This window comes from Salvelinus alpinus, chromosome 12 (assembly GCF_045679555.1).
Source record: "Salvelinus alpinus chromosome 12, SLU_Salpinus.1, whole genome shotgun sequence".
NCBI lineage: Eukaryota > Metazoa > Chordata > Actinopteri > Salmoniformes > Salmonidae > Salvelinus > Salvelinus alpinus.
Genome location: NC_092097.1, coordinates 51691933 through 51719540, shown reverse-complemented (window position 1 = coordinate 51719540; position 27608 = coordinate 51691933). Strand labels below are relative to the sequence as shown.

At 43.8% G+C, this 27608-nt stretch overlaps 1 protein-coding gene across 4 annotated transcripts in view; it reads left to right on the top strand.

Moving 5' to 3' along the window:
• LOC139536327 (integrin alpha-7-like) overlaps positions 1–27608 on the top strand; it is an 82587-nt gene that overhangs the window by 37708 nt on the left and 17271 nt on the right. For all 4 annotated transcript variants that reach the window (XM_071336771.1, XM_071336770.1, XM_071336773.1 and 1 more), the window contains exons 5-16: positions 2781–2988; positions 3369–3562; positions 3819–3907; positions 5129–5355; positions 5461–5522; positions 13447–13616; positions 13934–14083; positions 16376–16491; positions 22578–22761; positions 26595–26749; positions 27025–27102; positions 27353–27455. In XM_071336771.1, coding sequence (XP_071192872.1) covers positions 2781–2988; positions 3369–3562; positions 3819–3907; positions 5129–5355; positions 5461–5522; positions 13447–13616; positions 13934–14083; positions 16376–16491; positions 22578–22761; positions 26595–26749; positions 27025–27102; positions 27353–27455 — 1736 coding nt within the window. The remainder of the gene's footprint in view (positions 1–2780; positions 2989–3368; positions 3563–3818; positions 3908–5128; positions 5356–5460; positions 5523–13446; positions 13617–13933; positions 14084–16375; positions 16492–22577; positions 22762–26594; positions 26750–27024; positions 27103–27352; positions 27456–27608) is intronic.

The following is a 27608-nucleotide window of genomic DNA, read 5'->3' as shown; positions in this document are numbered from 1 at the left end:
TCCGTTGGCAGAAAGTCCCACTGAGAACTACTGATCAGAGATCAGTAAAGTAGCTACAATATATTTAGATCCATTTATACCTCACATAAGTCTTACAACCACGAGGGCCCGCACTGTAGACAGCTGCACAACACAACTGTTTGCAGGGGCCCCATTACCGAAACCTGTTGGGCCCCATTCCCGAAACCTGGAGGGCCCCATTCCCGAAACATGGTGGGCCCCATTCCCGAAACCTGGAGGGCCCCATTCCCGAAACCTGGAGGGCCCCATTCCCGAAACATGGAGGGCCCCATTCCCGAAACATGGTGGGCCCCATTCCCGAAACCTGTTGGGCCCCATTCCCGAAACATGGTGGGCCCCATTCCCGAAACCTGGAGGGCTCCATTCCCGAAACCTGGAGGGCTCCATTCCCGAAACCTGGTGGGCCCCATTCCCGAAACCTGGTGGGCCCCATTCGGTTTAAAAAAGGTTGCAGGATAAAGCCTCCCTTCCCTTTATAGCTTTACGGAGCAGATTGGACTTCTTTATATAAAAGACAGAGAGGATCCGACTTCTTTATGTAAAAGACAGAGATGATCCGACTTCTTTATGTAAAAGACAGGAGAGGATCAGACTTATTTATGTAAAAGACAGGAGAGGATCCGACTTCTTTATGTAAAAGACAGAGAGGATCAGACTTCTTTATATAAAATACAGAGAGGATCCGACTTCTTTATGTAAAAGACAGAGAGGATCAGACTTATTTATGTAAAAGACAGGAGAGGATCCGACTTCTTTATGTAAAAGACAGAGAGGATCAGACTTCTTTATATAAAATACAGAGAGGATCCGACTTCTTTATGTAAAAGACAGAGATGATCCGACTTCTTTATGTAAAAGACAGAGAGGATCAGACTTATTTATGTAAAAGACAGGAGAGGATCCGACTTCTTTATGTAAAAGACAGAGAGGATCAGACTTCTTTATATAAAATACAGAGAGGATCCGACTTCTTTATGTAAAAGACAGAGAGGATCAGACTTATTTATGTAAAAGACAGAGAGGATCAGACTTCTTTATGTAAAAGACAGAAAGGATCAGACTTATTTATGTAAAAGACAGGAGAGGATCAGACTGCTTTATGTAAAAGACAGAAAGGATCAGACTTATTTATGTAAAAGACAGAGAGGATCAGACTTCTTTATGTAAAAGACAGAGAGGATCAGACTTATTTATGTAAAAGACAGGAGAGGATCAGACTTATTTATGTAAAAGACAGAGAGGATCAGACTTATTTATGTAAAAGACAGAGAGGATCAGACTTATTTATGTAAAAGACAGAGAGGATCAGACTTCTTTATGTAAAAGACAGGAGAGGATCAGACTTATTTATGTAAAAGACAGGAGAGGATCAGACTTATTTATGTAAAAGACAGAGATGATCAGACTTCTTTATGTAAAAGACAGAAAGGATCAGACTTCTTTATGTAAAAGACAGAGAGGATCAGACTTATTTATGTAAAAGACAGAGAGCATCAGACTTCTTTATGTAAAAGACAGAGAGCATCAGACTTCTTTGTAATAGTAAAGGCCTCCGTTATTTTGGGTAGATATCAACTCTAACTGTAGCATTCATCTTAAAGGGACACAGCTCTATTAGTTACTTGTTCTACAGTGAGTCAGACAGCAGAATTCCACACCTGTTGCCTTGGAGCTTCTACAAAATGCATCAAAACAGAAAAGCTACTGAACAACTGTCTGCTGAACAACTAATGAGGTCAAAGTCTACATAGTTGGTCCTTTAGCAGACACTCTTATCCAGAGCAACTAGTAAGTCCCTTGCTCAAGAGCACATCAACAGATTTTTTAACCTAATCAGCTTTGGGATTTGAACCGGCAACCGTTCAATTACTGGCCTAACGCTCTTAACCACTAGGTTACCTGTTCTCTCAAGGCGAATTTATTAACTAGTTATGATTCTCAAGCTGGTTAATTATTTGACCAGACTAAGTCTTACAACCAGCATCCTACAGTAGTTCAGCCAACCTTTTGGTCATTCCACACCTGTCGCCCTGAACTTCTCTGTGTTCGTCTCTGTTTGTCTCTCTGGATGTTTGTCTAGAGGATGCTTTAGCACAGTATTTGTCTGTCACTCTTTAATAAAAAATAGTATTTGTCTGTCTCTGTGTTTGTCTATGAGATGCTTCTGCCTGAATGTTGACCCTGGACTAAAACAAGACTCCCTGCCAATCCCTCCTCTGACACCCCGCATGTTGGAAAATAGCATTCTTTTTTTGTCATTGTGATATAAATTATTTGATTTGTATCTAATATTTTTCCACACATGCTCATGTCACACCACATGCACGTTCAATTCCCTCCTCTTTCACTATTTCACTATACCACTGCAGACACACCCCTCACATCCCTACACACAACACACCCTGAGGGAAATCCCATTCAAGTAAGATGAATGCTCTGTTTACATGCTTCCTGAGCAGGAACAACTGCTGCACTACAGTAACACTAGGAATCTTCTGTTTCACTTCTTGCCACACACACAGAACTAGTCTTTACCTCTGTAGAAGACAAACAATGCCCACCTCCACACACACACACACACACACACACACACACACACACACACACACACACACACACACACACACACACACACACACACACACACACACACACACACACACACACACACACACACACACACACACACACACACACACACACACACACACACACACAACTACTGTTACTAACTGTTATCCCATGATGCCTTGCTCCAGGCTTCTCAGTGGACTCTGCTAAAGGCATAATGAGTCGTGGTGAACTGACCTTCGTGGCGGGGGCTCCGAGAGCCAATCACACGGGAGCGGTGGTGCTGTTGCGTAAAGATAACATGTACCGCCTGGTGCCACAGCACATCCTGTGGGGAGAGGAGCTGGCTTCTTCCTTTGGGTACTCTGTGGCTACGGCTGATCTCAACAGTGACGGGTGAGAACTAATGCATATCTCTGCTGCTGATACTATTGATAGTAGTGTATGGGAATGTATAGACAGGTACTCTGTGGCCATGACTCAACAGTGATGGCAGAGTAAGGTTCCACATTTCCCGAAAATTCCAGATGGAAGTTTTCCGGAATTAGGTCGGAAAGGATGGAATCCTATAACTGGGAATACTCTGACCAGGATTTCTAAAGAACCTTGGAAAACGTTTATTTCAGTTACAGATGTTTATATTTATATAATATATAAATAATTATATGTTTATATTTGTAGCCATCATCTTCTTGTTTCCACCCAAGATTCTGTCGAGCTCTTTCTGAACCTCCCTCCCTCCCTTTTCTCCCTCCTTCCCTGTTCTCTCCCCCCAGCTGGACAGACCTGATAGTGGGAGCTCCTAACTACTTTGACCGAAAAGCAGAGATCGGAGGTGCTGTGTACATCTTCCTCAACCCATTCGGTAACTGGGAGTATGCTCAGCCAATCAGGCTCAATGGAACCTATGACTCCATGTTTGGATTGACCGTCAACAATGTGGGAGACTTGGACAGGGACGGATATGACGGTGAGGAAGGACTGGATCAAATCAAATCAAAAGTTTATTTAAACAACATTCACTTTACAATCCACTGATTTGAAGGGCTTGAGTCACTGGGTCGCGTCCCAAATGGCACCCTATTCCCTTTGTAGTGCACTACTTTTACCAGGGCTCTTGACAAAAGTAGTGCACTACATAGGGAATAGGGTGCCATTTGGCACGCATTCCTATTGTCCTTAGGGTCGAGTTTATATGCAATGTGTTTCTGTCTCTCTCCGTCCAGACATCGCTGTGGGGGCTCCGTTCGATGGAGATGGCAAAGTGTTCATCTACCGAGGCTTGTCCTCAGGCATCGACACCAAGCCTGCACAGGTAGGAAGAGCCTTTAGAAAGCTTGTTGCTCGTCACTGAATGTATTGAGTTGCACCTCCCCTGATTTTGCCCTCAGAACAGCCTCCATTCGTTGGAGACATGGACTCTACAAGGTGTTGAAAGCGTTCCACAGGGATGCTGGCCCATGTTGACTCCAATGTTTCCCCAACTTGTCAAGTCGGCTGGATGTGCTTTGGGTGGAGGACCATTCCTGATACACATGGGAAACTGTTGAGCGTGAAAAACCCAGCAGCGTTGCAGTTCTTGACGCAAACCGGTGCACCTGGCACCTACTACCATACCCCGTTCAAATGCACTTACATCTTTTTGTCTTGCCCATTCACCCTCAGAATGGCACACACATACACAATCCATGTCTCAATTGTCTCAATGATTAGAAATCCTAATATGACCTGTCTCCTCCCATTCATCTAAACTGATTGAAGTGGATTTAACAAGTGATATCAATAAGGGATCATAGCTTTCACCTGGATTCACCTGGTCAGTCTATGTCATGGAACGTTAATGTTTTTTATAGTCAGTGTACATATGATATACTATATTTAATATGATACTGTGAAATTACCATTTGTATAATAGCAATATCCGTGTATTTCAGTGTTTATGATTGCCATGTGTATATTGTTACCCTTTTACTACAGTGGAATACATCAGGGTAACACAGTGTTTCTTGGTAGTCTTGAACAAATCTTCCTTCAAACAAACGTATACACCTTAGACACATGGTAATGGGCTTATAGAGATGAAATGTATTCATTTGTATCCCAATATTAGACTTGACTATACATCACAGAAGACTGAAATATAACAAACCCATTTGACATAGAAACACCAGATTTTTTTAACGTTTTATTAATTCTGAAATTCTGAAAAATATGAATAACATTCCACCCATGAGGCCAATAGAGGGTGATTTGATAATTTGACTGTAGGAAAGGGCTACAAATGGGAAACTTTCGAAGTAAATGGTGTCTCATCATATCAGAATCAAAGCCTCGACTCCGGTGTCGCAAACTTCATGGTGGTCATATCGTTAAGTCTCGATAACAACGATGTGATTCAAGTTCAATTAAGTTTACTGACTGATAACATCACACCCTAATTGCAGGTGTGTGGGACTATCTGAATAATAATTACAGGTTTAAAGTTGCACTTGATTATACAAGTTAACACACGTGACCTTCATGTTGCCCCTCACAGATCCTGGATGGAGTGGACGAGGGGGTGAAGAGGTTCGGCTACTCCATCTCAGGAGGTCTGGACATCGATGGGAACCTGTACCCTGACCTGGCAGTAGGCTCTCTCGGTGATAAGCTGGTTCTGTACAGGTCTCGCCCGGTCATTCACGTGACCCGGGACGTGTCCATCGAACCTCAGCAGTATATTGACTTGGAGCAACACAACTGTAAGGGGAGAGATGGAGTGTGGTAGGTGTCGCAAATGACATTCATTTCAACCTTCACTGCCACGTCTGGTAGTGTGCTTCTGCTGTTGACAGGTTGTTGTTCGCTAACTTTATTCTCTGTTGTCAGTGTGGAGGTTAAAGCCTGCTTCACCTATACTGCTTATCCAGAGACCTACTCACCAGACATCAGTGAGTTACTATACTGTACACATCTCTGTTTAATACCAGTTGGTTTATCTGTCTGGTAATATGTCTAGCTGTGTAAAATAGTGTGGTAATATGTCTAGCTGTGTAAAATAGCATGGTAATATGTCCAGCTGTGTAAAATAGTGTGGTAATATGTCTAGCTGTGTAAAATAGTGTGGTAATATGTCTAGCTGTGTAAAATAGCGTGGTAATATGTCCAGCTGTGTAAAATAGTGTGGTAATATGTCCAGCTGTGTAAAATAGCGTGGTAATATGTCAAGCTGTGTAAAATAGTGTGGTAATATGTCCAGCTGTGTAAAATAGCGTGGTAATATGTCCAGCTGTGTAAAATAGTGTGGTAATATGTCCAGCTGTGTAAAATAGCGTGGTAATATGTCCAGCTGTGTAAAATACTGTGGTAAAATGTCCAGCTGTGTAAAATAGCATGGTAATATGTCCAGCTGTGTAAAATAGTGTGGTAATATGTCCAGCTGTGTAAAATAGCGTGGTAATATGTCCAGCTGTGTAAAATAGTGTGGTAATATGTCCAGCTGTGTAAAATAGCGTGGTAATATGTCCAGCTGTGTAAAATAGCATGGTAATATGTTCAGCTGTGTAAAATAGTGTGGTAATATGTCCAGCTCTGTAAAATAGCGTGGTAATATGTCCAGCTGTGTAAAATAGTGTGGTAATATGTCCAGCTGTGTAAAATAGTGTGGTAATATGTCCAGCTGTGTAAAATAGTGTGGTAATATGTCCAGCTGTGTAAAATAGTGTGGTAATATGTCCAGCTGTGTAAAATAGTGTGGTAATATGTCCAGCTGTGTAAAATAGTGTGGTAATATGTCCAGCTGTGTAAAATAGTGTGGTAATATGTCCAGCTGTGTAAAATAGTGTGGTAATATGTCCAGCTGTGTAAAATAGTGTGGTAATATGTCTAGCTGTGTAAAATAGCGTGGTAATATGTCCAGCTGTGTAAAATAGTGTGGTAATATGTCCAGCTGTGTAAAATAGCGTGGTAATATGTCCAGCTGTGTAAAATAGCATGGTAATATGTCCAGCTGTGTAAAATAGCGTGGTAATATGTCCAGATGTGTAAAATAGTGTGGTAATATGTCCAGCTGTGTAAAATAGTGTGGTAATATGTCCAGCTGTGTAAAATAGCGTGGTAATATGTCCAGCTGTGTAAAATAGTGTGGTAATATGTCCAGCTGTGTAAAATAGTGTGGTAAAATGTCCAGCTGTGTAAAATAGCGTGGTAATATGTCCAGCTGTGTAAAATAGTGTGGTAATATGTCCAGCTGTGTAAAATAGTGTGGTAATATGTCCAGCTGTGTTAAATAGTGTGGTAATATGTCCAGCTGTGTTAAATAGTGTGGTAATATGTCCAGCTGTGTTAAATAGTGTGGTAATATGTCCAGCTGTGTAAAATAGCGTGGTAATATGTCCAGCTGTGTAAAATAGCATGGTAATATGTCCAGCTGTGTTAAATAGTGTGGTAATATGTCCAGCTGTGTAAAATAGTGTGGTAATATGTCTAGCTGTGTAAAATAGTGTGGTAATATGTCTAGCTGTGTAAAATAGCGTGGTAATATGTCCAGCTGTGTAAAATAGTGTGGTAATATGTCCAGCTGTGTAAAATAGCGTGGTAATATGTCCAGCTGTGTAAAATAGCATGGTAATATGTCCAGCTGTGTAAAATAGCGTGGTAATATGTCCAGATGTGTAAAATAGTGTGGTAATATGTCCAGCTGTGTAAAATAGTGTGGTAATATGTCTAGCTGTGTAAAATAGCGTGGTAATATGTCCAGCTGTGTAAAATAGTGTGGTAATATGTCCAGCTGTGTAAAATAGCGTGGTAATATGTCCAGCTGTGTAAAATAGCTTGGTAATATGTCCAGCTGTGTAAAATAATGTGGTAATATGTCCAGCTGTGTAAAATAGTGTGGTAATATGTCCAGCTGTGTAAAATAGTGTGGTAATATGTCTAGCTGTTTAAAATAATGTGGTAATATGTCCAGCTGTGTAAAATAGTGTGGTAATATGTCCATCTGTGTAAAATAGTCTGGTAATATGTCTAGCTGTTTAAAATAATGTGGTAATATGTCCAGCTGTGTAAAATAATGTGGTAATATGTCCAGCTGTGTAAAATAGTCTGGTAATATGTCCAGCTGTTTAAAATAGCGTGGTAATATGTCCAGCTGTGTAAAATAGTGTGGTAATATGTCCAGCTGTGTAAAATAGTGTGGTAATATGTCCAGCTGTGTAAAATAATGTGGTAATATGTCCAGCTGTGTAAAATAGCATGGTAAAATGTCCAGCTGTGTAAAATAGTGTGGTAATATGTCCAGCTGTGTAAAATAGCGTGGTAATATGTCCAGCTGTGTAAAATAGCGTGGTAATATGTCCAGCTGTGTAAAATAGCGTGGTAATATGTCCAGCTGTGTAAAATAATGTGGTAATATGTCCAGCTGTGTAAAATAGTGTGGTAATATGTCCAGCTGTTTAAAATAGCGTGGTAATATGTCCAGCTGTGTAAAATAATGTGGTAATATGTCCAGCTGTGTAAAATAGTGTGGTAATATGTCCAGCTGTTTAAAATAGCGTGGTAATATGTCCAGCTGTGTAAAATAATGTGGTAATATGTCCAGCTGTGTAAAATAGTGTGGTAATATGTCCAGCTGTTTAAAATAGCGTGGTAATATGTCCAGCTGTGTAAAATAGTGTGGTAATATGTCCAGCTGTGTAAAATAGTGTGGTAATATGTCCAGCTGTGTAAAATAGCATGGTAATATGTCCAGCTGTGTAAAATAGTGTGGTAATATGTCCAGCTGTGTAAAATAGTGTGGTAATATGTCCAGCTGTGTTAAATAGTGTGGTAATATGTCCAGCTGTGTTAAATAGTGTGGTAATATGTCCAGCTGTGTAAAATAGCGTGGTAATATGTCCAGCTGTGTAAAATAGCATGGTAATATGTCCAGCTGTGTTAAATAGTGTGGTAATATGTCCAGCTGTGTAAAATAGTGTGGTAATATGTCTAGCTGTGTAAAATAGTGTGGTAATATGTCTAGCTGTGTAAAATAGCGTGGTAATATGTCCAGCTGTGTAAAATAGTGTGGTAATATGTCGAGCTGTGTAAAATAGCGTGGTAATATGTCCAGCTGTGTAAAATAGCATGGTAATATGTCCAGCTGTGTAAAATAGCGTGGTAATATGTCCAGATGTGTAAAATAGTGTGGTAATATGTCCAGCTGTGTAAAATAGTGTGGTAATATGTCTAGCTGTGTAAAATAGCGTGGTAATATGTCCAGCTGTGTAAAATAGTGTGGTAATATGTCCAGCTGTGTAAAATAGCGTGGTAATATGTCCAGCTGTGTAAAATAGCATGGTAATATGTCCAGCTGTGTTAAATAGTGTGGTAATATGTCCAGCTGTGTAAAATAGTGTGGTAATATGTCTAGCTGTGTAAAATAGTGTGGTAATATGTCTAGCTGTGTAAAATAGCGTGGTAATATGTCCAGCTGTGTAAAATAGTGTGGTAATATGTCCAGCTGTGTAAAATAGCGTGGTAATATGTCCAGCTGTGTAAAATAGCATGGTAATATGTCCAGCTGTGTAAAATAGCGTGGTAATATGTCCAGATGTGTAAAATAGTGTGGTAATATGTCCAGCTGTGTAAAATAGTGTGGTAATATGTCTAGCTGTGTAAAATAGCGTGGTAATATGTCCAGCTGTGTAAAATAGTGTGGTAATATGTCCAGCTGTGTAAAATAGCGTGGTAATATGTCCAGCTGTGTAAAATAGCTTGGTAATATGTCCAGCTGTGTAAAATAATGTGGTAATATGTCCAGCTGTGTAAAATAGTGTGGTAATATGTCTAGCTGTGTAAAATAGTGTGGTAATATGTCTAGCTGTTTAAAATAATGTGGTAATATGTCCAGCTGTGTAAAATAGTGTGGTAATATGTCCAGCTGTGTAAAATAGTCTGGTAATATGTCCAGCTGTTTAAAATAGCGTGGTAATATGTCCAGCTGTGTAAAATAGTGTGGTAATATGTCCAGCTGTGTAAAATAGTGTGGTAATATGTCCAGCTGTGTAAAATAATGTGGTAATATGTCCAGCTGTGTAAAATAGTGTGGTAAAATGTCCAGCTGTGTAAAATAGTGTGGTAATATGTCCAGCTGTGTAAAATAGCGTGGTAATATGTCCAGCTGTGTAAAATAGCGTGGTAATATGTCCAGCTGTGTAAAATAGCGTGGTAATATGTCCAGCTGTGTAAAATAATGTGGTAATATGTCCAGCTGTGTAAAATAGTGTGGTAATATGTCCAGCTGTTTAAAATAGCGTGGTAATATGTCCAGCTGTGTAAAATAATGTGGTAATATGTCCAGCTGTGTAAAATAGTGTGGTAATATGTCCAGCTGTTTAAAATAGCGTGGTAATATGTCCAGCTGTGTAAAATAGTGTGGTAATATGTCCAGCTGTGTAAAATAGTGTGGTAATATGTCCAGCTGTGTAAAATAGCATGGTAATATGTCCAGCTGTGTAAAATAGTGTGGTAATATGTCCAGCTGTGTAAAATAGTGTGGTAATATGTCCAGCTGTTTAAAATAGCGTGGTAATATGTCCAGCTGTGTAAAATAGCGTGGTAATATGTCCAGCTGTGTAAAATAGCATGGTAATATGTCCAGCTGTGTAAAATAGTGTGGTAATATGTCCAGCTGTGTAAAATAGTGTGGTAATATGTCCAGCTGTGTAAAATAGTGTGGTAATATGTCCAGCTGTGTAAAATAGTGTGGTAATATGTCCAGCTGTGTAAAATAGTGTGGTAATATGTCCAGCTGTGTAAAATAGAGTGGTAATATGTCCAGCTGTGTAAAATAGCGTGGTAATATGTCCAGCTGTGTAAAATAGTGTGGTAATATGTCCAGCTGTGTAAAATAGTGTGGTAATATGTCCAGCTGTGTAAAATAGTGTGGTAATATGTCCAGCTGTGTAAAATAGCATGGTAATATGTCCAGCTGTGTAAAATAGCATGGTAATATGTCAAGCTGTGTAAAATAGTGTGGTAATATGTCCAGCTGTGTAAAATAGTGTGGTAATATGTCCAGCTGTGTAAAATAGTGTGGTAATATGTCCAGCTGTGTAAAATAGTGTGGTAATATGTCCAGCTGTGTAAAATAGTGTGGTAATATGTCCAGCTGTGTAAAATAGCGTGGTAATATGTCCAGCTGTGTAAAATAGTGTGGTAATATGTCCAGCTGTGTAAAATAGCGTGGTAATATGTCCAGCTGTGTAAAATAGCGTGGTAATATGTCCAGCTGTGTAAAATAGTGTGGTAATATGTCCAGCTGTGTAAAATAGTGTGGTAATATGTCCAGCTGTGTAAAATAGCGTGGTAATATGTCCAGCTGTGTAAAATAGTGTGGTAATATGTCCAGCTGTGTAAAATAGCGTGGTAAAATGTCCAGCTGTGTAAAATAGTGTGGTAATATGTCCAGCTGTGTAAAATAGCGTGGTAATATGTCCAGCTGTGTAAAATAGTGTGGTAATATGTCCAGCTGTGTAAAATAGCGTGGTAATATGTCCAGCTGTGTAAAATAGCGTGGTAATATGTCCAGCTGTGTAAAATAGTGTGGTAATATGTCCAGCTGTGTAAAATAGTGTGGTAATATGTCCAGCTGTGTAAAATAGCGTGGTAATATGTCCAGCTGTGTAAAATAGTGTGGTAATATGTCCAGCTGTGTAAAATAGCGTGGTAAAATGTCCAGCTGTGTAAAATAGTGTGGTAATATGTCCAGCTGTGTAAAATAGCGTGGTAATATGTCCAGCTGTGTAAAATAGCGTGGTAATATGTCCAGCTGTGTAAAATAGCGTGGTAATATGTCCAGCTGTGTAAAATAGTGTGGTAATATGTCCAGCTGTGTAAAATAGCGTGGTAATATGTCCAGCTGTGTAAAATAGTGTGGTAATATGTCCAGCTGTTTAAAATAGCGTGGTAATATGTCCAGCTGTGTAAAATAGCGTGGTAATATGTCCAGCTGTGTAAAATAGTGTGGTAATATGTCCAGCTGTGTAAAATAGCGTGGTAATATGTCCAGCTGTGTAAAATAGTGTGGTAAAATGTCCAGCTGTGTAAAATAGCGTGGTAATATGTCCAGCTGTGTAAAATAGTGTGGTAAAATGTCCAGCTGTGTAAAATAGTGTGGTAATATGTCCAGCTGTGTAAAATAGTCTGGTAATATGTCCAGCTGTGTAAAATAGTGTGGTAAAATGTCCAGCTGTGTAAAATAGTGTGGTAATATGTCCAGCTGTGTAAAATAGTGTGGTAATATGTCCAGCTGTGTAAAATAGTGTGGTAAAATGTCCAGCTGTGTAAAATAGTGTGGTAATATGTCCAGCTGTGTAAAATAGTGTGGTAATATGTCCAGCTGTGTAAAATAGTGTGGTAAAATGTCCAGCTGTGTAAAATAGTGTGGTAATATGTCCAGCTGTGTAAAATAGTGTGGTAATATGTCCAGCTGTGTAAAATAGCGTGGTAATATGTCTAGCTGTGTAAAATAGTGTGGTAATATGTCCAGCTGTGTAAAATAGTGTGGTAAAATGTCCAGCTGTGTAAAATAGTGTGGTAATATGTCCAGCTGTGTAAAATAGTGTGGTAATATGTCCAGCTGTGTAAAATAGTGTGGTAAAATGTCCAGCTGTGTAAAATAGTGTGGTAATATGTCCAGCTGTGTAAAATAGCGTGGTAATATGTCCAGCTGTGTAAAATAGCGTGGTAATATGTCCAGCTGTGTAAAATAGTGTGGTAAAATGTCCAGCTGTGTAAAATAGTGTGGTAATATGTCCAGCTGTGTAAAATAGCGTGGTAATATGTCTAGCTGTGTAAAATAGTGTGGTAATATGTCCAGCTGTGTAAAATAGTGTGGTAATATGTCCAGCTGTGTAAAATAGTGTGGTAATATGTCCAGCTGTGTAAAATAGCGTGGTAATATGTCTAGCTGTGTAAAATAGCGTGGTAATATGTCCAGCTGTGTAAAATAGTGTGGTAATATGTCCAGCTGTGTAAAATAGCGTGGTAATATGTCTAGCTGTGTAAAATAGTGTGGTAATATGTCCAGCTGTGTAAAATAGTGTGGTAATATGTCCAGCTGTGTAAAATAGTGTGGTAAAATGTCCAGCTGTGTAAAATAGTGTGGTAATATGTCCAGCTGTGTAAAATAGCGTGGTAATATGTCCAGCTGTGTAAAATAGCGTGGTAATATGTCCAGCTGTGTAAAATAGTGTGGTAAAATGTCCAGCTGTGTAAAATAGTGTGGTAATATGTCCAGCTGTGTAAAATAGCGTGGTAATATGTCTAGCTGTGTAAAATAGTGTGGTAATATGTCCAGCTGTGTAAAATAGTGTGGTAATATGTCCAGCTGTGTAAAATAGTGTGGTAATATGTCCAGCTGTGTAAAATAGCGTGGTAATATGTCTAGCTGTGTAAAATAGTGTGGTAATATGTCCAGCTGTGTAAAATAGTGTGGTAATATGTCCAGCTGTGTAAAATAGCGTGGTAATATGTCTAGCTGTGTAAAATAGTGTGGTAATATGTCCAGCTGTGTAAAATAGCGTGGTAATATGTCCAGCTGTGTAAAATAGTGTGGTAATATGTCCAGCTGTGTAAAATAGTGTGGTAATATGTCCAGCTGTGTAAAATATTGTGGTAATATGTCCAGCTGTGTAAAATAGTGTGGTAATATGTCCAGCTGTGTAAAATAGTGTGGTAAAATGTCCAGCTGTGTAAAATAGCGTGGTAATATGTCCAGTAGCTTATCTCTGGTGTGTTGTAGTGTGCTGGGTTTTCTCTGATTCTCTTTCCTTCTTTCATTCCTTCCTTCCTTTCCTCCCATTCCTTCATTCCTGCCTCCCTCCCTCCCACTAGCCCTGGTCCTACTCATCGAGGCTGACACCGAGCGCAGGAAGCTCGGCCTGCCCCACCGCGTTAGCTTCCTGGGTCGCAGTGCACAGGCGGCGGAGTACACACACACTGACGAGGTGGAGCTGAAAGGTCAACGCCATCCCGCCTGCCAGAGCGCCACCTTCCAACTACACGTACAGTACAACATGACACAATCATTTCATCTGAACACGAACGGGAGGTGTTAGAGATTACAACTACAAGTGTTCAGTTCTGCCAGTGCTCTCTATCACCCAGTACATGCAGTTGCACTGTGTTACAACCCTGGGTAGAAAAAGTATTTAAGTTGTGCTTTATTTAGCTAAACTGGCATAATTGAACAATTTAATAATTGTCTTAAAAGTTGAACGAAAACAAATATTATTTCCTTATGATATTATAACTCCAATATCATATGACTTCCATATAATTTGAATCTTGTTGAGTAATTATTGAATTCTTTCCCATACAGGAGAATATCCGTGATAAGCTGCGTCCCATCTCTCTGGCCATCACCCACACCATCAGACCCCCCATGTTCTCTTCAGACACTAACCCAGAGGAACGAGACACGCTACCTCCTGTACTGAGTGTTTCCTCCTCCAACACCCTACACTCTGAGGTCAGTACCTTTACCTCCTGTACTGAGTGTTTCCTCCTCCATCACCCTACACTCTGAGGTCAGTACCTTTACCTCCTGTACTGAGTGTTTCCTCCTCCATCACCCTACACTCTGAGGTCAGTACCTTTACCTCCTGTACTGAGTGTTTCCTCCTCCTCCATCACCCTGCACACTGAGGTCAGTACCTTTACCTCCTGTACTGAGTGTTTCCTCCACCTCCATCACCCTGCACTCTGAGGTCAGTACCTTTACCTCCTGTACTGAGTGTTTCCACCTCCATCACCCTGCACTCTGAGGTCAGTACCTTTACCTCCTGTACTGAGTGTTTTCACCTCCATCACCCTGCACTCTGAGGTCAGTACCTTTACCTCCTGTACTGAGTGTTTTCACCTCCATCACCCTGCACTCTGAGGTCAGTACCTTTACCTCCTGTACTGAGTGTTTCCTCCTCCAACACCCTGCACTCTGAGATCAGTACCTTTACCTCCTGTACTGAGTGTTTCCTCCTCCATCACCCTACACTCTGAGGTCAGTACCTTTACCTCCTGTACTGAGTGTTTCCTCCTCCTCCATCACCCTGCACACTGAGGTCAGTACCTTTACCTCCTGTACTGAGTGTTTCCTCCACCTCCATCACCCTGCACTCTGAGGTCAGTACCTTTACCTCCTGTACTGAGTGTTTCCACCTCCATCACCCTGCACTCTGAGGTCAGTACCTTTACCTCCTGTACTGAGTGTTTTCACCTCCATCACCCTGCACTCTGAGGTCAGTACCTTTACCTCCTGTACTGAGTGTTTTCACCTCCATCACCCTGCACTCTGAGGTCAGTACCTTTACCTCCTGTACTGAGTGTTTCCTCCTCCATCACCCTACACTCTGAGGTCAGTACCTTTACCTCCTGTACTGAGTGTTTCCTCCTCCTCCATCACCCTGCACACTGAGGTCAGTACCTTTACCTCCTGTACTGAGTGTTTCCTCCACCTCCATCACCCTGCACTCTGAGGTCAGTACCTTTACCTCCTGTACTGAGTGTTTCCACCTCCATCACCCTGCACTCTGAGGTCAGTACCTTTACCTCCTGTACTGAGTGTTTTCACCTCCATCACCCTGCACTCTGAGGTCAGTACCTTTACCTCCTGTACTGAGTGTTTTCACCTCCATCACCCTGCACTCTGAGGTCAGTACCTTTACCTCCTGTACTGAGTGTTTCCTCCTCCAACACCCTGCACTCTGAGATCAGTACCTTTACCTCCTGTACTGAGTGTTTCCTCCTCCATCACCCTGCACTCTGAGGTCAGTACCTTTACCTCCTGTACTGAGTGTTTCCTCCTCCAACACCCTGCACTCTGAGGTCAGTACCTTTACCTCCTGTACTGAGTGTTTCCTCCTCCAACACCCTGCACTCTGAGGTCAGTACCTTTACCTCCTGTACTGAGTGTTTCCTCCTCCAACACCCTGCACTCTGAGGTCAGTACCTTTACCTCCTGTACTGAGTGTTTCCACCTCCAACACCCTGCACTCTGAGGTCAGTACCTTTACCTCCTGTACTGAGTGTTTCCTCCACCTCCAACACCCTGCAGTCTGAGGTCAGTACCTTTACCTCCTGTACTGAGTGTTTTCACCTCCAACACCCTGCACTCTGAGGTCAGTACCTTTACCTCCTGTACTGAGTGTTTCCTCCTCCAACACCCTGCACTCTGAGGTCAGTACCTTTACCTCCTGTACTGAGTGTTTCCTCCTCCAACACCCTGCACTCTGAGGTCAGTACCTTTACCTCCTGTACTGAGTGTTTTCACCTCCTCCAACACCCTGCACGCTGAGGTCAGTACCTTTACCTCCTGTACTGAGTGTTTCCTCCTCCAACACCCTGCACTCTGAGGTCAGTACCTTTACCTCCTGTACTGAGTGTTTCCTCCTCCAACACCCTGCACTCTGAGGTCAGTACCTTTACCTCCTGTACTGAGTGTTTTCACCTCCTCCAACACCCTGCACTCTGAGGTCAGTACCTTTACCTCCTGTACTGAGTGTTTTCACCTCCAACACCCTGCACTCTGAGGTCAGTACCATAACAACAGAACCAGGGAGCATACTGATCTGCATTTTCCTGAAGAGAGATGGTCGTGTTACATGCCTAATTAATACATACCTGTGTGATACAGGTATACTACAGGGTTTTGTTATTTCACAGTGGAGGAACCAGTTTCCCAAAGTGAAATAATTTGGACATTTAAAAAGATTTAAGGTCAATTCTATGATTTTAAATGTGTACATGTCTGTCTCCTCTGTCGCAGGTGAATTTCCTGAGGGAAGGATGTGGCGATGATAAGATCTGTCAGAGCAACCTGCAGTTGACCTACCAGTTTGGAACCCGACCTCCCACCTCTGACCTCTTCACCCCTCTGCCAAAGTTAGTATGACTTCTTCTTTGTATTTCCTCATCTCCCGGAGAAGAGGAGTTGAGCAATTCTAATAGCTGTTACATTCTACATTGTATTTGACCATTCCTCTATATCAGAGCTGCCCAACACTGTCCCTGGAGAGCTTTGATGACAAGATGGCGCCCACAGACACGGTCGCCCTGTTTCTAGCTACTAGACAACTTTGCACTATTTCATTTTTTTTAATGGTATGGTATTTCTTATATTATTTGCCCAGAAAGTTTCTTGTATTATTACCTACATCCGAAAATAACTTCTATACACACCATTATACAGCACCAGTCAAAAGTTTGGACACACCTACTCATTCCAGGGTTTTTCTTTATTTTTGCTATTTTCTACATTGTAGAATAATAGCGAAGACATCAAAACTATGAAATAACACATATGGAATCATGTAGTAATGACAAAAATGTTAAACAAATATATTTTATATTTGAGATTCTTCAAAGTAGCCACCCTTTGACAGCTTTGCAAACTCTTGGCATTCTCTCAACCAGCTTCGTGAGGTAGTCTGGAATGCATTTCAATTAAAAGGTGTTTGTGGAATTACTTTCCTTCTTAATGCGTTTGAGCCAATCAGTTGTGTTGTGACAAGATAGGATTGGTATACAGAAAATAGTCCATATTATGGCAAGAACAGCTCAAATAAGCAAAGAGAAACGACAGTCCGTCATTACTTTAACACATGAAGGTCAGTCAATACGGAAAATCTCAAGAACTTCGAAAGTTTCTTCAAGTGCAGTCGCAAAAACCAAGTGCTATGATGAAACTATGATGAAACTATGATGAAACTATGATGAAACTGGCTCACATGAGAACCAACACAAGAAAGGAAGACGCAGAGTTAATTCTGCTGCAGAGGATAAGTTCATTAGAGTTACCAGCCTCAAGTTCAAGTAACAGACACATCTACACATCAACTGTTCAGAGGAGACTGCGTGACTCAGGCCTTCATGGTCGAATTGCTGCAAAGAAACCACTACTAAAGGACACCAATACGAAGAAGAGACTTGCTTGGGCCAAGGAACACGCAGAATGGACATTCGACCAGTGGAAATCTGTCCTTGAGTACAAATTTGACATTTTTGGTTCCAACCCCCGTGTCTTTGTGAGACGCAGAGTAGGTGAACGGACAATCTTTGCATGTGTGGTTCCCACCTAGAAGCATGGAGGAGGAGGTGTGATGGTGTGGGGGTGCTTTGCTATTGACTGTCTGTGATTTATTTAGAATTCAAGGCACACTTAACCAGCATGGCTACCACAGCATTCTGAAGCGATACGCCATCCCATCTGGTTTGCGCTTAGTGGGACTATCATTTGTTTTGAATTATTATAAGAATCAGGTCTGCTAGATTAGTATCAGAGTAATCTCGGTTAACCCAGAACTAAAGTTTTGCATAATTGGTCAGCTGCATGATAGTTCTGGGTCCATGCATGTTAAGAGAAGAGATGAAGAGATTCTAGAACGAGGAACGGAACTGCAATGAGGAGCTTCACCCTCTTTCTTTGCAAATGATGGGCCGAATGTCTCCTCTCCTTCCGAAGGGGAGAAGACATTGGTGGAGAGTGGTGGAGAATGCGAGCAATCTGACAACGTGGTCAGACCAGGGTTTACGTTTCTGCAGTATCAGCATGGACGAGTTGATAGCTCAGTTCTCTTGGGCCCAAAAAGCGCAACAGGACATTCAGGAACAAACGCTGGAAGAACAGCATCTACAGAATGTCCGCCTGCTTGAGGAAGTCAGGAAGCTGCAAGGAGAAACCCCAGGAGAGGAAGGTCCAAGCGGTTCGTGACGGGCCCGTTCCCCGGTCATAGACACAGTCCTTCCTGGGGCGGGATATTATAGCTGTGAGGAGAAACGCAGACCGAATCACATTCCAATCAGTTTTTAATCAAGCTAATGGAGGATGACGACATCGAGACCTACCTCTGCACGTTCGAATGGACAGCACTCCGGGAAGGATGGCCCAAGGCAAAGTGGGTAAGTCTGCTGGCCCCGCTCCTGTCCGGATGCACCAAAATACAGAGGCCCTGCTGAAGGGGACGAGGGCCGAGCCCGGGAGCCGTCAGAGAGGACGGAGCGACAACCCCACCACCGTACTCTCCAATCCGACAGTCAGCCTGGCTAAAGGACAGCAGACCCGTGGAGAGAAAGCTGGGGGAGAGTCGACCCGCCGCAGATGACCCCAGGTGGATGAAAACCAAAGGAGGTGTTTCGAGTGTAGAGCCCGGGGACACCTTGCATGGAATTGCCTGGGCCGAGAGAAGTCGATTCCATCAGCGGGCCCCGGAGACGTGAAGGGCCACGCAGTAAACTACATCACCTCCTGTTGGGCCCATCGAACCACCATCACCCATGGTCCCGGTGAAAGTCGACGGTCACGACACCCACGCTCTGTTGGATTCCAGGAGTGTGGTAACACTCTCTACAAGCGCGCATGCTGGCCCAGCCGACCGACCGTGGTGAGGAGATGTCCATCTCATGTGTACATGGCGACACAAATTGGTATTCGACTGAGCAGGCCACCATTGTGACGCCACAAGGGAGCTTCCTGATTGTGGTGGTGCTGTACCTAAGTTGTCGGTACCCCTCCTCGTGGGATGAGATGGTCCACTGTTCACTGCACTGTGGAGACACGAGCTGGGAAAAAGAGCACAAGCCGGCGACTGATGAGAGTGTGGACGGACAGTCGCCTGCGCGACCCGGAAGCAAGCGGTTTCCAACTTCGTGTCTACGGACCCGGAGTCGATGTCCGAGGGGGTGCCGGAACCAACCTCACCTGGTGAACAACCAGAGGAGGAGCCCAACGGCCCCCCTCCTCGATTTCGAGGGACCTGCCGAGACACCTGTCCTGAGCCCCCTGAGGGGATAGTTCCGGACCTCCCAGTGGCCGGTGGATGGCCAGCTTCTTCCGGGGGTGAGTGACTGGCGATACCCTCATTTCCAAATAATCTTTTGTATCAGGTGTCGCACGAACAAGGGGAACTTCGAGAGGTTCTGTTGCAGCCTCGCCGGTACGTCGGAACCGTTCTTCAGCTGGCCCACACCCATTTGTTGGGAGCGCACCTGTGAATAGAGAAGGCCCGGGAACGGATCGCCCCCCGGTTCCACTGGCCCGGAATGAGGCGGGCCGTGGAAGACTATTGCCACAGCTACCCGGAGTGTCAAATCACAGCCCCAAAAGCACAGTTCCGGAACCCGCTGGTTCCCCTACCGATCATCGGAGTGCCGTTTGAACGCATCACCATGGACATAATGGGTCCCCTAGTAAAAACATCCCGAGGACACCGGTAGATCCTGGTAATAGTAGATTATGCCAACCGATATTCCAAGGCCATTCGCCTACAGGTGGATGTCCCCAAGGAAATTGCCTGGGAGCTGTTCCACCTTTTCAGCCGGGTGGGCATCACAAACGAGATCCTGACTAACGAATGTATCGAGTTCATGTCCCAACTAATGAAAGAATTGTGTGCTCTCTGGATCTCTGGATCTCTGTCTTTCACCCGCAGACGGATGGGCTAGTCAAATGCTTCAACAAGACACTCAAACAAATGCTGCGCAAGGTCATTTAACGGAACGGGAAGAGCTGGGAGCACCTACTACCCCACCGAATGTTCTCAATCCGAGAAGTGCCCCAGGCATCCCCTGGGTTTTCCCCTTTTGAACTCCTTTACAGGAGGAGACCTTGCAGCCTACTGGATCTTGCCAAGGAGGTGTGGGAAGCCCAGCTGAACCCCTTTCGCAGGGTGGTGGAACACGTAGCGACAATGAGGGAGTGGATGACAGCCATATGGCCAGTGGTAAGGAAACATATGGTGAAGGCCCAGCGCACTCAAGCCAAGGTCTACAGTCGGGAGATCCAGCCCCGAGAGTTCCAGGTGGGTGACAAGGTGCTAGTTTTAATCCCCACCACAGAAAGTAAGTTCCTGGTAACATGGCATGGGCCGTACGAGGTGACAGAGAAGCTGGGACCCGTAAATTACTGTGTAGGGGAGCCAGGGAGACTGAAACCCCAACAGATTTACCATGTGAACTTATTGAAGAGGTGGTACGTGAGGACAGCTTTGGCCATGTTGTGGTCGAAACCTGGGACATTGACTAGTGGTGATCCTGAGTAATAAGGACCTTATAACGGCCCAGAAACAAACCCTCCGATATTTCATCGATCGGAACACCGCTGTGTTTTCAGAGAAACCGGGCCGAACGACCCTCATTGAACACCACGTCTGCACCTTGCCCGGAGAAACGGTACGAAAGAGGCCATACCGGATCCAGAGGCCAGAAGGAAGGCCGTGAAGCAGGAGGTGGAGGCTATGCTGAGGATGGGAGTCATCAAGGAGTCCCACGGGGCAGCCCCATCGTGCTGGTGCCCAAACAGGACGGTAGTCTGCGTTTCTGCAATGACTTCAGGGGGGTAAACAACATCAGTTTGTTTTGTACATCAGCACACTGGACCTGAGCAAGGGATATTGGCAGGTACCCTTGGCAGCCGCCTCCCGGGAGAAGACGGCATTCTCGACACCGGACTACTCATACCAATAGTGGATCCTCCCGTTCGATCTCCATGGAGTTCGACCCACGTTCCAGGGCATGATGGACCGAGTCCTCTGACCCCATCAACAGTATGCAGTGGCCTATTTGGATGATATCATCATCCACAGCCAAGATTGGGTACTGGACACGCTCAAGCAAGCCGGGATGACAGCGACTCCCAAGAAACGCAAGCTGATGTTTGAGGAGGTGGAGTACCTGGGGTAACTGACTGGACAGGGGAATGTCAAGCCCCAGGAGAGGAAGGTCCAGGCTGTTTGTGACTGGTGGGATAGACACAGGTCATGTCCTTCCTGGGGGGGGCGGGATATTATAGTCGGTTTATCCCCAACTTTGCGGCTATAGTCTCCACCATTAACGATCTGACCAGGGCCCGCCTCCCGAGAACAGTGGTGGTTGGATGAGGCCAAAGCACCTGAAGGAAGCCCTGCGCTCCCATCCGATTCTGATGAAGCCCGATTTCCAGGTACCGATGCTGGTGCAGACGGATGCCTGCGACATGGGACTAGGGGCTGTCCTGTCCCAGGTACACAATGGGGAGGAACACCCCATCATGAAAATAAGATGGAAGCTGATACCCAGAGAAAATAAGTACTTGATTGTCGAGAAAGAGCGTCTAGCAGTGAAGTGCCTGTTTGGCACCCACTTCACCCTGGTCACAGACCATGCTTCCCTGGTCTGAATGGCAGGGGAAGTTCACGAACGATTGTGTCACCAGGTGGTTCTTGTCCCATCATCGCTTCTATTTTTCTGTTGTGTACAGATCAGCGGCAAAGCATGGGAACAGGAATGCCCTATCGAGAAGGGAGACATTCATCGCACTGACGACCACCCCCCGCCCAACAGGGCTAAGGGGGATGTGTGGCGTACCGCGGACAAGCCCCCAGGGGGCGACTCGTCGAGGCCTGGTGACAGACGGAGTCTACATCACGGGCGGTAGCTTCCTCTACTGAACGTTCCAGGTCTCGACGGGTCCTCCGGCCAGGACTAATTGGGGCTGATTGCTCACCAGCCGTACAGGGCCCATAAAGCTACCAGCAGTGCAGCACATGGGAGAGGTTGCTACCGGATAGACATCCTTACAGTCCGGTAGAACCTCCTCTGTGTTCTACCCCAGAGGAGACAGCATTCCCCGGAGCCCAGAAGGCGTCTCATGGAGGAGACCTGGTTCTTTTTCTTTATTGTTTTAAATAAACACCCTTGAAACTGAGGTATCACACTTGTGTCTGATCTGTGTAAAGGTTTAGATCAAACCCCCTGGTGTGCCACACATATCGAACCACTTCTTTTCTATTTCCTCATTTTTTTTATTGATCATTTATTTAACTAGGCAAGTCATTTAAGAACACATTCTTATTTACAAGGCTACCTGCCGCCTCATGCCCCTCTCATTCCGGAGATGGCGATGAGGTGACGGTGTTCTCTCTGTCTCACCAGAGATCCTATGTCTAACCACTTTATTCCTCTTTTCTATTTCCTTTTTAATCCCTTCATTGCAGGGATGATGAAGAGGTGGCGGTGTTTTCTCTGTCTGACCAGAGGTCTGTGGTGTTGGAGGTGACCGTCACCAACATGCCCTCAGACCCTCTGTCCCCAGAGGAGGATGGAGATGATGCCCATGCTGCCCAGCTACTGGTGACCCTGCCAGACACCCTGTCCTACTCTGGCTTCAGGGGACAACAGGTACACACACCAAACACACACACACCCCCCCTACTCACACACACACACACACACACACACACACACACACACACACACACACACACACACACACACACACACACACACACACACACACACACACACACACACACACACACACACACACACACACACACACACACACACACACACACACACACACACACACACACACACACACACACACACACATTCACAGTAATGTTCTACCTCTCCTTGTTCCAGTCTGTATCCCCACATCTTAAACATTTTACTACAGTGGGCTAAATCAGAGTCACACAGAGTGTTTCTTGAAAGTCTTTTAAAAAATTGACTTTGAAACAAACGTATACACCTTAGACACATGGTTATGGGCTTAAAAAAAAGAAGACCTGTCAGATATAGGGATGAAATGTATTCATTTTAAAGTTTTTATCCCAATATTACACTTTACTATACATCACAGAAGACTGAAATATAACTAAACCATTTGACATAGAAACACCAGAATTTCAGCGGTATTTGAAAAACAATTTGATAATTCGACTGCAGGAAAGGTGACTACAATCATTCCTGTTCACAAGAACTCTAAGGCTTCATGCCACAATGACCACAACCCTGCAGCACTCATATCTTTAATCAAAGTGCTTTGAAAGGCTGGTCATGGTACACATCCCCTCCATCATCCCATACACCCTAAACCCACTCCAATTTGCATACCGCCCGAACAGAACCATAGACAATGTAATCTCAATTGCACTCCACACTGTTGGAATGCTCTTCATTGACTACAGCTCAGCATTCAACACCATTGTCCCCTACAAGCTCATCACTAAGCTAAGGACCCTGGGACTGAACACCTCCCTCTGCGACTGGATCCTGGACTTCCTGACGGGCCAGCCCCCAGGTGGCGAGGGTAGACAACATCACCTCCGCCACGCTAACCCTCAATACGGGGGTTCCCCAGGGGTGTGTGCTTAGTCCCCTCCTGTACTCCCTGTTCACCCATGACTGAGTGGCCACGCACGACTCCAACACCATCATGATATGAGGGTGGCTGGGCACCAAGAGACCTGGCTCTGTGATGCCGGGACAACAACCTCTCCTTTAACGTCAGCAAGACCAAGGAGCTGATTGTGGACTACAGGAATCAAGCCCATCCACATCGACAGGGCTGCAGTGGAGCGGGTCGAGAGCTTCAAGGACCTCGGTGTCCACATCACTAAGGACTTGGTTCACATGCTCACAATTGCGAAGAAGGCGTGACAGCACCTCTTCCCCCCCCAGGAGGTTGAAAAGGTTTGGCATGGGCCCTCAAATTCTCAAAAAGTTCTACAGCTGCACCATTGAGAGCATCTTGACTGGCTTCATCACTGCTTGGTATGGCAACAGCACCGCCCTTGATCGCATGGCTGAGCTCTCTGCCACCCAGGACCTCTAAATCAGGCGGTGTGAAAGGAAGGCCCGTAAAATTGTTAAAGACTCCAGCCACCCAAGCTACAGAATGTCTCTGCTTCCTCATGGCAAGCGGTACCGGTGAATCAAGTCTGACACCAACAGGCTCCAGAACAGCCATAAGGCTGCTAAATAGCTAACAGAATGGCTGCAAAGACTAGTTGACCCTTGTATTTATTCCTATTCACACTCACAGGACTCTACACACTCACAGGACTCTACACACTCACAGGACTCTACACACTCACGCATAGTGAGTGTTGCAACTGAGGACAGACAATTTTTTCGAACTTCAGCACTTGGTGGTCCCGTTGTGTGAGCTTTTGTGGCCCACCACTTCGCAGCTGAGCCATAGCAGCTCCTAGAAATGTCCACTTCACAATAACAGCCCTTACAGTTGACCGGGGCAGCTCTAGCAGGGCAGACATTTGACACACTGACTTGTTGAAAAGGTGGCATCCTATGACGGTGCCATGTTGAATGTCACTGAGCTCTTCAGTACAGGCCATTCTTCTGCCAATGTTTTTCTAAGGAGACTGCATGACTGTGTACTCGGCCTGTACGTTGCATGACTGTATACACCTGTCAGAAACGGGTGTGGCTGAAATAGACGAATCCACTCATTTGAAGGGGTGTCCACATACTGTTGGCCATGTAGTGTATACACTTCTATCACTCTAGTATCCCTGCACATTGTAAATATGGTATTGGCACTGACCCTGTATATAGTATGGTATTAACTGACCCTGTATATAGTATGGTATTAACTGACCCTGTATATAGTATGGTATTGGCACTGACCCTGTATATAGTATGGTATTAACTGACCCTGTATATAGTATGGTATTGGCACTGACCCTGTATATAGTATGGTATTAACTGACCCTGTATATAGTATGGTATTAACTGACCCTGTATATAGTATGGTATTGGCACTGACCCTGTATATAGTATGGTATTAACTGACCCTGTATATAGTATGGTATTGGCACTGACCCTGTATATAGTATGGTATTAACTGACCCTGTATATAGTATGGTATTAACTGACCCTGTATATAGTATGGTATTAACTGACCCTGTATATAGTATGGTATTAACTGACCCTGTATATAGTATGGTATTAACTGACCCTGTATATAGTATGTTATTAACTGACCCTGTATATAGTATGGTATTAACTGACCCTGTATATAGTATGGTATTAACTGACCCTGTATATAATATGGTATTAACTGACCCTGTATATAGTATGGTATTAACTGACCCTGTATATAGCTTCTTACATTCTCGTGTTCTTCTTATTTCTTATTTTGATTTCTACTTTATGTTGTTTTTAGTACTACATTGATTTTGATTACTGCATTGTTGGGTTTGGAGTTTGCAAGAAATTCATTTCACACTACCTGTCCTACTATGGCTTCAGGGGACATCAGGTATTCACACCTAACCCTAACCCTAAACTCTAACTCTAACCCTAAACTCTAACCCTAACCCTGCCAGACACCCTGTCCTACTCCTGCTTCAGGGAACATCAGGTACACACACCTAACTCTAACCCTAACCCTAACCAGGGTTGCGGTCAATTCCACAAATTCCATTTTAATTAAATTCTCTCTCTGTGTAAATTCCATTTATTTTCTATTCAAATTCCAGTTCAGTCTCTGAATTCAGAGATATTTTAATTCCTTGGAATTCCAATGTTAGGTAAATTCAAGAATGCAATTCCCAATTCAATAATATCCTCAACAATTCCACAAATCCCTATTAGAATGAAATTCCCTCAGACTTTAAGGCTGATCATGTCACTGTTCCGACAGCCTAGCTGTACTGGACATATAGGAGTACAGGTTGAAATGATTCAAAACAAATCCTACAGTCAATGTTTTATACTATGGTCATTAACTATTTTATATTTATACTATGGTCATTACAATTCAATTCATTTCTGAAGATTACATGTTTTTACAATTCCAATTCAATTCCAATTTAAAAAAAGTCTAAGCAGTATATTTCCAATTCCAATTCCATAACTTGAAGATTTTTAAAACTCAAATTTAATTCAACGTAAATTATTCACTTCATGAGTGAATTGGAATTTGGACTTAACCCCAACCCGGATCTTAAATCTGCCGAACATCCTTTCCTACTCTTGCTTCAGGGGACGACAGGTATTCACACTAAACGTTTCCATTCCTCTCAGATCTCCAGATCTACCCTAGGAGGTAGGGTCTAGGAATTGATTCTGGACAAGGCTGACATGTTATGCTTAGAGCCAGAAAAAATATGTTGGTGATGTGGTCAGGAAAACCTTAGGGCAACTTTGCTTTGCTACATTAGCAGTATAATAACCCTGTGTTTCCTGTTTCCTGTGTGTAGGTGGTGTGCCAGGCCAATCAGAACGGCTCTCAGGCAGAGTGCGAGCTGGGAAACCCTCTGAAGAGAGATGCTATACTGAAATTCTACATCATCCTCAGCACGTCTGCTATCACCATAGAGACCACGGAACTCACTGTCAACCTCCTGTTGGCTACGTAAGTCCTGGCTGAGCAACTCATTTTCATAGTTGGTCTATTTAATGTATCTTAGGTTTCTCATACTGTAAAAAAACACTGTTTATTTTCATATCATGGCAATTCACAAGGTGGATGACTTTGCTTGGTACTAGAGAAATACAACTGCCATTGCACATGGAAGGGAATTGCTACTTTCAATATATGTATTCAAATTGAAATAGTCAAAAATTAAGATAGGTTGTTTTTCCAGATTGCAGACAATATGATGTGTGTGTGTGTTGTCTCCTCCTCAGTATCAGTGAACAGCGAGACCTGGCCCCAGTCACAGCCGTGGCTAAAATCATCATCGAGCTCCCCCTGGCTGTCAGTGTGTAAGTCACACCCTCATGTCATTGGTGTGTCAAACTAATTTTGCCCCCGGAGCCCACATTCACAGTGAGTCAGTAGGTCAATACACATTCATTGATATTTAACCCAGGATAGTGACAGTTGCTACTGATTTCAGGGAGTTCTGAGGTACATACAAACAGTAAACAGTAGTACCATAAGGCTCTCAGGCTCTGAGGCTCTGTCCAGCTGTCCACTGACCCTATCCGCCTGTCTGTCTCTGTGTTGTTTCAGGCTGGCCAGACCACACCAGCTGTTCTTCAGTGGGGCTGTGAAGGGGGAGAGTGCCATGGAGACCCTGGACGATGTGGGCAGTGCTGTGGAGTTTGAGTTTACGGTGAGAGAAGAGGAGAGGAAGCAAAAGTCGATGTAGTATGATAATGGCGGTGTTCGCTTTAGCAATCTCACTGGAATAAAGACCTCCTTCATTCCTGTCATTATTGAAAGAGACTGTGATACCTCACATCTCCAAATAGGGCTAATTAATGTT